General features: G+C 39.9%; 1 protein-coding gene across 2 annotated transcripts in view; it reads left to right on the top strand.

Moving 5' to 3' along the window:
* The first annotated feature begins 4,708 nt into the window (after nt 1–4,708).
* Nucleotides 4,709–11,934, top strand: part of NEK9 (NIMA related kinase 9) — a 30,530-nt gene continuing 23,304 nt past the window's right edge. The window contains exons 1-4 of one of the 2 annotated variants that reach the window (XM_063117881.1): nt 4,709–5,171; nt 7,799–7,976; nt 10,096–10,151; nt 11,311–11,381. In XM_063117881.1, coding sequence (XP_062973951.1) covers nt 4,977–5,171; nt 7,799–7,976; nt 10,096–10,151; nt 11,311–11,381 — 500 coding nt within the window. In that variant the 5' untranslated portion in view covers nt 4,709–4,976. The remainder of the gene's footprint in view (nt 5,172–7,798; nt 7,977–10,095; nt 10,152–11,310; nt 11,382–11,934) is intronic. The other variant, XM_063117882.1, reaches the window with a different exon arrangement.

Below are 11,934 nucleotides of genomic sequence, written 5' to 3'. Positions count from 1 at the left end.
AGATCATTTCACATGGCAAAGTGCAGAATGCTTGGGTGTGGATTTGGAGAAAAAGTAGGAGGCAGATTTGACACAGAGGCGGCAATTCAGTCATTTGTGAAATAATAGTAAATTAGCAGGCCTTGCCAAACTAGTTTGTAGATGTAGATGCACTTGGCTGCTGTCTGGCAAAAAATAAATGGATAACGTTAATAGGGAGAAGTGCATCATTCATGAAATGGTTCCATTTTTTCAATTAACTATTCATGCATTGTGTGAGTAAGAATGGAGGTGGAGCTACTCTACTTGCATCAACATAGCTACCACAGTGACATCCTAGCCTCCAAGCTTACGGGGGTTTTGGTTGGGCATACTCATCCCTCTAAAAGCAAACCATCTTCCACAGCAAATCTAACAAATTATGCACACACTTTCTCATATGGAGACTTGTTACTGTTGTGAACAAGTTATATTTGAAGGAACTCAACCCTTTTGCTGAGATTTGAATGGGTAAGCACATACTTTGCTACATTCCAAGATGCACATGTGTTGACACATAGACCTGGAATGGCTATGGTTAATTCTCTCCCCTTAAGAGCACTCATTCCCAATCAAAATTGATGCATCTGAAATGAAATATTTAAATACTTGAGAGTTTATAAACTGGTAATAAAGTGCGGCCAATAAAGAATATCCTTTTGTTTGTATCTGATTAGTCTCATTGCACAAAGAACTTGTAGTGAGGCTACAACTAGCCTGCTTTAGATATACCTTTTTTAGATCATGGGTGAGCAGAACCCCTGATCTAGAAACTACCTACTAGTAGATAGAGAGTAATTTGTAGTACATAAACAAGGCTTTCTGATTCAACTGTTTTAACTGCAGCAAATATGACTGCAAGTAAACAAAAATTCTCTGTAGCCTCTAGCCTTGAACTAATATCTCTCTCAGCCTTAGTGTTCATCATCTATAAAATAGTATTTATTGGTTGCCTACAGCAAGGTATTTTTGCACCTTTGCTGGTCAGTTTTAGAGTCTTCCGCTAGTAGTAACTTAGATATATTATTTATTTAATTTATTACATTTATATACCACCCCATAGCCGAAGCTCTCTGGGCAGTTTACAAAAGTTAAAAACATTAAAAACATATACAAAAAATTTAAACCATCAAAAGCATAAAAACAATATTGATTTAAAACAACTATTCTGGGGTCAATTAAAAATTCAGCATATGTTAACTGCCTGAGAGAAAAGGTTTTTTTACTTCTGTATTCAGGATCGTGGGGGAGATCCAGTAAGTAATTGACCCACCACCAAACCATTTTGCAACAATCTCTATCCCTAAGCACTATTTTGCACTTGAATCCAGTTAATAGTCCTTGGGGTTCTAGCAAGACAAAAAATTCAAAGTAGGTAGCTCTGAGAAGACCTGGGTCAAAAATTGAGAACTAAACAAGGTGAGAGTATATTCTGCAAAATTTGTTATAATGGTCTTCATTACTACAGTTAGCACTAATTTTTTCAAAGGCACAGGTTTGTTGGATAGGCATGTCCTTTTTGTAGTAAATGGATTTAGTACATTGGAAAATATTCCAGACAAAGCACAATGTAACTGGTCAATTATAAATTGAATATATTGTATTCTTGCTATAGTATATTTACTTTTTAAAATTATAATCATGGGAATTGCCAAACGAGGCTGACCCAAGAGTTTGCTGCGTGTGGCAGAGGACAAGATGACACCCACCGCATTCAGGTACAGAAGCTGACCAGATTGGTAGCTAAGCTTTCAACACTGGTGATGGGATAGCATCCTCCACTACACTTGAGGGTAGCAGGCTAGCTTAGGGGGCACAGAGCAGGCCTTTCGACACACACGTTTCCCCATCACTCACATCTGCTGCCTGAGGCAGCTGCCTCACTCTGCCTAATGCTAGGGCTGGCCCTGATGCCAAAACTAGTTTAAATGTTGCTGCTAAAACTGTTACTGCTCATTTATCCTTGGCCTGGAAGCAAGGATACAGTGTATGGTTGGCCACTTAGAAGTAAGTACAGGGGTTACACCTGTCTGGGTCACTGATCTGAAGAGGCCTGATCTGGTCCTTAGTGGATCCTCTGCTGTTGCCAGTGCCTGATAATCTGCTTTGTCCTCCAATCAAGAGAAAGTCTAGGCAAGAGTTGTGATGAGCTGCCACAGGGCCCTAGTCTGCCTCCCTCCCTCCCTCCACTGGTTGTGCTGTAGGATACAGAACGGTGCATGTGTTTACTTTATGCAACAGCCACTGCAGTGCTGCTCAGCTCAATCAGTGCTCACTTGGAAAGCAAAGAAATCCTTACTGCTTCCTTGATGGATGTTCAGCTTAGGGGCTCTAGGAGAACTGGAGGAGGTGGAGGGAGGGAGCATCCATAATACTCCAAATTCACTCTCTCAAACAATCCCTGCACAATCACTACAGACCACCCCCTCAATCCTAAAATCCAATCTCATTCCCATCCTATCTCAACTCATCTTGTGCCTGTTTGCCTCCCACAGGCACAGCACCCAGTTTATATACTTCCAAAATGTCGGATAATAGTGACTTGCCTTGGGGGCAGAATGAGTGTTGCAGCCAATGCAACAAGTCAGATTGGGAAAGACATTGCAAATGTGAAGGGTTTTTAAAGATGAAAATCTATCAGCATGATATATGTTTCACTGAAAGTTAGTCCCATTGGGCACAGTAGGGCTTATTTCCAGGCAAATACATATTGGATTACAACCAGAGCATATGGCGTAACTTGTTTCATACATTACGTGTCAGCAGGGGTTTATAGAGGTAGAAATGAAATGGTTTAATAGTAATAATAATAAATCTATTTGTTACCCACCTCTCCCTCTGGATCAAGGCGGGGTACAACACAAATGCAAAACACCATAAAATACACATAATTAACTAAAACATATATAACTAATACATTATTAAAAAGCAGCACATTATTAAAAGGCATCTTAAAATTCAACTGGGTAGGTCTGCTGGAAGATATCTGTCTTTATGCTTTCTTAAATTCCAGAAGACTCTAAAGTTGACGAATCTCTCCCAGCAGGCCATTCCACCAACTGTTTATATTGATCTTTTTTGTTTTATTATTTTAGGATACAATCGTATGCATGTTTAGACAGAAAAAAGTCCTATAACTCCCAGCACAGGATTGCACATTTAAATGCTTTTTTATCATAGAATCATAGAGCTGGAATGAGTTTTTTTTATATCTTTTACCTTACTTGGTAACAAATATTGATATTTTTTAAATCTCTTAAATAAGCAAACCGGAAATAATGATGGGGACTAGCAAGGGCAAACCTTGAGAAAATAGAATGGCATTCTCTGGGACTGGAATGACAACCCTTGGAAGTAGAATGACATTCTCTGGGCCAGAAATGCTGGTCCATGGGAATGAAAGAGCAGACCCAGAGAGGTTAGAAGGCTGGCCTAAGGGTCCGTTATTCAAGCCCCAGGCCTGTCATCCATTCCCAACCTCTGAAGGACTAATTTTGCTACTCACCACCATTTCGCCTTGTCATTGTAGTCAATACGATTTGTTTATTTAAGAGAATTCTAAGCTGCCTTTGAAAATACCAATACTTTCCCAAAGCAATTTCAACAAAATAAGAAAATCCTTTCAGGATTTCCTGTTCTGGCTGGAAAAGGAACACACAAATCCACATTACAACAATGGTCCCTCAGGGTTTGGTCAATCGCTCTTATGGAAGAGCTGACCCAAGTGAAAACAACAACTAAGAACGCCAGTATAAACAAAACTTCTATACAACTTGACATCAATTATAACTTAAATAATTAGGCACCAGGAAACATTAAAACCACCTCAGACTCATGGTCAATTATGGAAAAATTTGTCAGGAAAATAGGATTTGAAGAGAGTTGGATAAATGAATCAAGGTGAGGCAATCCCTGTATTGTAATATATATATATATACTCTGTATTGTAATATATATATATATATATATATATATATATATATATATATATATACTATATTGATGACAGATAGTGGTCAATGTATTTCCAAGTTGTCTTATTGTTTTATTATTATTATTATTTATTTATATAGCACCATCAATGTACATGGTGCTGTACAGAGTAAAACAATAAAATAGCAAAACCCTGCATTGATTTCAAGGGGGCCCAGATGTCCATTGGCATCCGCAGCTGTGCCTGTTTACCCTACCCAGTGCCTGTTTGCATTCTCTTCCCCTCCTTATCGCTTTACTATGATTTTAATAGAATGTAAGCCTATGCGGTAAGGTCTTGCTATTTACTGTTTTACTCTGTACAGCACCATGTACATAGATGGTGCTATATAAATAAATAATAATAAAATAGATCCCATTGCTATCAATGAGCATTCTTGTCATTCGTTTTAGTACGTCCTGGCAATGTTGGGTTCTTGCCAATAGTTTGCGGACGGACCGTTCGCGTTTCGCAGCAAGAAAGCCTCCTTATATCGCATAGAGTTTCGTCTCCACAGACCCACCACTTTCCCTATAAACATCCCCCGCCCCAGACGTACACACACACAATAACCCCTCCGAGCACCCTGTTTTCTTCTTTGCACGGCTCTGTGGCGAGCCGCTGCCACTCCACCCCCGTCTGTGCGAGTGCCCGCGCGGCAGCGAGAACGCGGCGGGGCTGAAGTGGTTCCGGGTCAGTGGAAGAACTAGCCAACATGGAGTGTTTGGGGGCTGAGGGGCCTCGGCGAGGCCGGTGAAGGGGGCAGTCCGGGGGACCCTGTCTGGGTTGAGGCACGGAGAGGGGCGCGCGCGTGCGCACAGCCCCGCTGAATCTGTGGCGGCGTCGGCGGCGTCTGAGACAACAGCAGGAAGTTTGCCCACCATCACCGTTGAGGGGGGCCTGAACTCCCCCTTATCCCTGCAAGGCTCCCCCTCAGCGTCCCCTTCCTCAGCCTTAGGCAGGCGGCGGCGGCCGAGCAGCAGCCATGTCGTTGGACCAGTATGAGAGGCACTGCGACTCCATCAACTCCGACTTCGGCAATGAGTCCTCCAGCAGGAGCGGTCCCCGGCCTGGCCCTGCCGCGGTCTTGGGCGGCGAGCAAGAGGAGTTGCATTATGCCCCCATCCGTATTCTGGGCCGGGGAGCCTTCGGAGAGGCCACTCTGTACCGCCGGACTGAGGTAAATCGGAGCCCTCGTGCCCGCTTTCCATTGCATTTATCAAGGTCTCTGCTGAGACCCCCTTAGTTCTCCCCCCCCCGGAATCCCAGCTCTTGTAACTTAGGAAGAGGGAGCGTATTAGATGTCTCAGGGGTGCCAAAAGGAATTTCTGGGCCTGGTGCACTTTATAGGGATTTGGAGCCTCCACCCCACCTGCAATCTGTTTTCTTGTTTATGCTGGTTGAGGCACACACTCATACACGCACACCCCTCCCCCAAGGTAGGCCACCATGATCTCACGTTTTTGAAAGTGAGGTATTTGAAGATGAAAGCTGGTGATTCCCCAGCAATTTTTACTTGCTAAGGCGGAAATCAGGTTTTAATTCTCCAGCAGTTCTCTGTCTTGCAAAGGAATTGTAATTCCATGCTTTGCTGGACTGTTGTGAGACGTGGGAGGGAAAGCATGAGCACTTTGGGCAGTAACATCTAACTGTCATTTGAGGTTCTCTGCAGGTTGGGGAGTTTCTTCCAAAATTGCGGGGGGGGGGGTAGGTTTCCCTTAAAAAATAAACACAACCACTCCAAATTTTATAGTTCCTTTGGCATGTTTCCCACATTTTCCTTGACCCCTCCATGGCTCCATCATTCTTCCTTGGGCCCCCAGACCAAACCTTTGTGTCTTCTCTCTACCCCATTTGGAGGATAAGTACATAATCTTATGCTTGTTTAGACAGAAAAAAATCCTACAGCTCCCAGCATTTCCCAGCTGGCCTTGCTCATCTTGCCATGTCTTCCTCACCCTCTAAATCCTTGCTTCATATTCCCTAGTCTCCTTTCTCTCGCTGCCCTCCCCCCACCCTACATGACATTATCTAAACTTTTCCTCCCCTGCATTTAAATGTGCTTAACGCCTAAAAGAAGATGTGCTGGGGCTCAAGCCCTCCAGCTCGGCTCTGGAAACCCCTTGCCTTAATCCAAAATATGTTAGGGGTCTAGTTGTGATTGCTTAATGAAGAGGGGAGAGCACCCTGTGTATGCCCAAAGATGTTGGCTGAGTTTGGATGTCATGCTAATCAACCGTGGGTGGGTGGGGTGGTAATAGGAACTGAATGGAAACAACCTTTGATTAGCGTGTCGTCCGAACTCAGCCACTATCTGCTTGCCATGCCTTCATGCAGCAATAAGAGCCCTGTTTAGACTTGGCTCAGGTTTAGCCTTACTATTTACTAGGATTGCAAACACTTTCTTCTGGCAGAGCTCCTGTGCCTCATAGCAACTGTATGATAGGAAGAAATCCAGCAGTTTAACTCTTTCCCAGGTGTGGAGAAAATGCTTTCCCCAAGTGTAGAGAAAAAGCTGCAATGGGAAAAGCTTTCTTGCTGACTCAATAACCTTGTACTGTAGGCCAGGCTGAGAGATACTCAGTGGTAGAAAGTTACTTAAGGAGCTTCATGGCTGAGTAGGGATTTGAACCTGGGTCCCCCAGTCCTAGTCCAACACTATAAATGTTACGTTACACTGGGAGCTGATATTATAGCTGGCTGCTTGGAAGGAGCTTTGTATTTATTCATGACAATGATGTTAAACCAGGGCCGAAAGTTTCTGCTTTTAGAGAATCTAGGAGATTTTGCTAAACTTCATTTGAACATGTTATAGCTCACTCTGATCGTAATTACTTCTTTAATTAAACACACCACTTGCAATTGTGTGAATGACTTTTTAACTGAAAATAACTGTTGTTGGGTGTAGGGAAAATCTGGATCTGGTTGGTGGTGAGCTTGGGGGTAATACTTTACTCCTGTGCTGTGGTTCTCACTAAATTTGTCCCTGAAGCTGCTGTTTGGTAGAGGAGGAAAATTTTTATTGGGCCAGATCTACACCAAGCAGGATATAACACTTTGAAAGTGGTTTGAAAACGGTGTATGGTGTGTGTCATGGGCCCCAAAGCAATGTGTAGAGACTGCCTTGGTGTCGAATGATTAATATCCGGCTCTAATTGGTATTTTGAAAACTACAGATTTTGTTTGAAAATGAAATATTGCACAATGATGTAGGGATATGGTTTCCATTTCCACAGCTTCCTTTACAAGGCAAAAAAGGAATGATAGAATGGGAAAGGGGAGAGAAAGAAGGCAGCTGTAGCACTGCATCATATTTCTGCAAGAATTTGCAGACATATCGCTTACAGTTCATAGAGGCTGATAACAAAGGCTACTCATAGGCAAATAAAACAAGCACAACACTCAAGGAAATATAAAACTATAGAATGACCTTGAATCTTACTACAAGGATGAAGTATTGATGCTAAATGTCCTCTAGCTTTTTCCTATAAAAACTCTGAATGGATTATCTGGCAGCTCCCATGAGCTAATCAATTCCTGTTATGAATATAGACTGTGTTTGGGTGGAGATGTGTATGGAATAAAAACACAATTCTTCCTCTGAAAAGATTATGACATTTGATAATTATTCAAAAGGAAAAGAGTGTCAATTGTAGATACTGGCAACGGAAATAGGGAACCTCCATTTGAATTCCATAGAGAATTGTTGGATGAATCAGAAAGTGCATAAATATTATTTTTTTACTTCTAAGAAATGAACATCCAACTTTAAAGGACATTTAACTAACTAAATTTCTTGTATTCCAGGATGACTCACTTGTAGTGTGGAAGGAAGTAGATCTTACCAGACTGTCAGAAAAAGAACGCCGTGATGCTTTGAATGAGATTGTTATCCTTGCTCTGTTGCAGCATGACAACATTATTGCCTATTACAATCATTTCATGGACAACACAACACTGTTGATTGAATTGGAATACTGTAATGGTGAGAACTCTTATCTAGTAAACAGCAAGCATCTCTCCCATCTTGGGTTCTGTGGTAAAAGATGAAATACAGAGAGGCTGTTTCTTGTTTATAGACACCCGGCTCTAGTGGCAGATCTAGAAACACAAACCAGACTCATCTTGGAGGATTGCCACTTGTGTGCCACAGATATATAATCTAAAACATACTTGGTAAGAAGCAGCAGCTTAGGAACAGAACTAACTAATTTGCTGAGTAAATAAAACAGAAACTTTAATAGTACACTGAAAAATAAGCAGTCTTTCTTTGCCTAAGGTTGTACATTAATTGTTGGTCAGCGCTATGACTAAATTGTCAATGCCATGTGGTACATTTGCATCTTACTGCTGTATCTTATGAACACAAAAGAGTGGCAGATCTCAAAGATAACATAGAAAATAAAGTCATAGAATATGGGGCATATCTGATGTTCTTGACATTTTCCTGATAGTCTTTTTTTCCTTGTGATTCATGCTTGTTTGCATTCAGGTGATATTTTTAGTTGATTGCAGAACCGTCTAGTCTGACTTTCTAGCAAAATGTACAAACCACATTCAATTCCATGACAAAATTCTTATTGGTTTGCATTTGAACTGCACCTACATGTAGAAGACCATGGGTAATATCAACTAAACACTAGTCTTGTCATCCTAGTAAAAATAAATCTGAAAGGTAGAATGTTAATTTTTAGGCTTATGTAAGTGATGTGTGTTTTGAAGAAGAGCTCTTGCAGATGTTGGCAGATACATGTTTTTTATTGAACCTTGGGATCAGTGCATTACAGTAAGCATGAAACAAGAAAGAGGAGGACCCTCAGTATGAAACAACAAATAAATCAAGGGATCCACAAGTGATGTATACTACAAAAGGCAAAATTATACATTCAGATTTAAACATTTACTGTAAATGTGTGGTATATGTATACCCAACAAAACAGGCATTAGCAGAAAAAGGGAAGCGTTTTGGATGCATAAACTGAAATCTAGATTTCTGGAGGGTTTAAATGATAATTTAGATTTGTCTGCTTTTTAAAAAACAAATTCTTTACATTCTTTTCCAGTCATGATATGAATAGGGTGTCCCTCAAATCAATTGGACTGTTCCTAACTTGCATGAACAGTTAAGGTTTCGACTGAAAATAGTTACTGTCTCTAACCCTTATAAAAACATTACTGCAGCTGATCTTGTTTTTACTATATAAAGCCATTTGGTGGTGTTCTCTTTTGAACAAGCCACAGATATTTTGCTCTGATTCTAAATAGCTTTTGGCAAATGGTCATTGAATACCTCATTTCTTCAAATTTTCAGGTAACACGTACTGGTAAAAGTAAATTTAATAATGCTTGCTTTAGAATTTTGTTGCAAGGTATTATTATTTTTTTGCCTTTCCATCTTGTTTCTTTAGATAGGTCGTGTTAACTGAGACGAACACAGTTTGGCTGCATATCAAAACATATACAAAAAAAATTAGTTTTATTTTCCTGATGAAGTACAAAAACAATACCATATTCTGGAGTTTTCGTTAAAATTTGCTATTGTTTACCATTGTTTGTTGTAAGAGACATCTAGAATTGTATTCATTTTGGTCACTGTTACACACTTTTGCATTCTTCAGTAGGAATTTGTATATTGTTAATAGAGACTCTGTATTTGTAGTTTTGTTATGTTTGTGTTAAATGTAGTTTAAATACAGCCTACTAATGTTTATTATTGTCACAGAGAGATTTTTGAACTTAAATTGTGTATGGTTGTCATTACACCTTACTACATTCTTAAGCAATTGGTCCAATGTTAATGAGAGACTTTGTGTATTTACTTGTACAAGCTCTGTTGGGTGTACATATACCACACATTTACAGTAAAAAATTTATCTTTTTAATTCTGAATGTATACTATTGACTTTTCTAATATTCATCACCTGTGTGTCCATTTATTTGTTTTGTTGGTGCATGACAGTAAGCAACAGAAAAGAATATGAGAAAAGAGGGACTGTCTTTTTCGATAGAAAAGATTTTAGGAAAACAGAAAAGTTGTGGAGCGTTTCTAGTAAATGCTGTTAAAATATTTATAATCAACAACTAAACCTTTCTTTTTATTTCAGGGGGAAACCTCTATGATAAGATCCTGCGGCAGAAAGACAAGTTGTTTGAGGAAGAGGTAACTTGAAAAGTTTGAGAAGCAATGAGACAAAGTCTAGCTTTGTTTTATGTGCCTAATTAACCTAGGATCCGTTTCATACTTTTTGCCATTGTAGTAAGGACATAACATCATTTGTGCCAGCTAGGAGGAAATAGGAAACCTTTTCTTTGAGGTTCCAATTGTGAATGGAACACTTTGATCTGTAGTCATTAATCATTCTGATTGCTTACAGTGTATCAAAGAACTTGTGATTACCTTGCGCTCAGACCTACAAAAAGTATTTTATTTATTTATTTATTTATTACATTTTTATACTGCCCAATAGCCGAACTATCTGGGCGGTTCACAAAAATTAAAACCATGAAAAGCACAACAAAACAACTAACAGTCTAAAAACACAAATACAAAATACAAAATAAAGAGCACAACCAGGAAAAAAACACACAGCAGAAATTGATATAGATTAATATACGGGATTAAAACAGCAAAGTTTTAATTTAAGTTAAATTAGGTGTTAAAATACTGAGAAAATAAAAAGGTCTTCAGCTGGCGACAGAAGGAATACAGTGTAGGCGCCAGGCGAACCTCTCTGGGGAGCTCATTCCACAGCCGGGGTGCCACATGAACATCTGTATCATGCTTCAAAAAGCAAGCTGTGAAATGAGTGGAAAAGCATTGTTCTGGATCAAGACAGGTTGGTGGAGCTCTGCTATGCCCGCTGCACTGACATGCCCCTTTCCGAAAATTACCATTTCTGCGGATTACCAGTTCCTATCTGAAACAATAAATTCCCAATGCGAAAGTATGGATCCCATTGGTAGTTGGGAAGCATTGGATACTCAGTGGGTTGTATCCAACTGTGTCTGTCTGCCAGTGTAACAGTCATCACTGGTGGAACAGACTCCCCCTTCCAAATCTGCTCGGGGGATGGGTGCAGTGTGAGAGAAGAGGGGAAAATCTCATTGCAAATGGTTGTCTACTTGTGCAACAATGGATGACACCCAATATTTTTAATAATTTATTCCAATTATAGAATGCAGACTTTTTGTTTATAGAATCCGGGATTTTTTAAAGCATAGAATTCTAGATCCTTTTCTTTTAGCATTAATTTCCAAAATTGAATTCTGTTTAGAGACAAGGTGTGTTTGGCTTGTACATGAATTCTCTTTCTTTGCAGATGGTGGTGTGGTACTTATTTCAGATTGCATCAGCAGTGAGCTGTATTCACAGGGAAGGAATCCTTCACAGGTAGGTGTTCAATGTGCTAGGGCTAATTGATGACTTAATGCCTGAAGGTGAAATACTACTTCTGCTTTGTTAGGTGCTTTTAAAGGTCTTTGTAACTGATTCTTCTTGAGTCTTTTATTTTGCTTTGTTTTATTGTATTTGGTGTTTTTATTCTTATTAATTGCCTTGAGCATTTCTTGTGGAAAGGCAGGGTAAAAAACACTGATAATAGTAGAAGTGTAGATTAAATGGATACAAAATAGTTTGCTTTGCATTTTTCTGAGCACGAAAATTAGAGTTTCTAATATAAATTACATACTGCCCTAGTGGCTGTCAGACTGGATCACTGCATTATGTGCCTCTACCTGGGGTTTTCTTTTGTCCACATCTGGAAATAAATACAGAACATAGGGCAAATGCCTATCACATCAGATATGTGCTTTGTGGACTGCACTGTCCTTTCATCCCAAAGTCAGTAAAACCCAGCAGCTGATTTTGTCTTGGCCCTAAAATAATGCATCTTACATTAGAAAGCTGTATATATTCAGAATGAAGCCTCATTGAGTTTAATGGC

The sequence above is a fragment of the Elgaria multicarinata genome, chromosome 2 (genome assembly GCF_023053635.1).
Source record: "Elgaria multicarinata webbii isolate HBS135686 ecotype San Diego chromosome 2, rElgMul1.1.pri, whole genome shotgun sequence".
In the NCBI taxonomy this organism is placed as follows: Eukaryota; Metazoa; Chordata; class Lepidosauria; order Squamata; family Anguidae; genus Elgaria; species Elgaria multicarinata.
The sequence above is the reverse complement of the archived record's forward strand: the minus strand, read 5'-3'. Positions and strand labels throughout refer to the sequence as shown.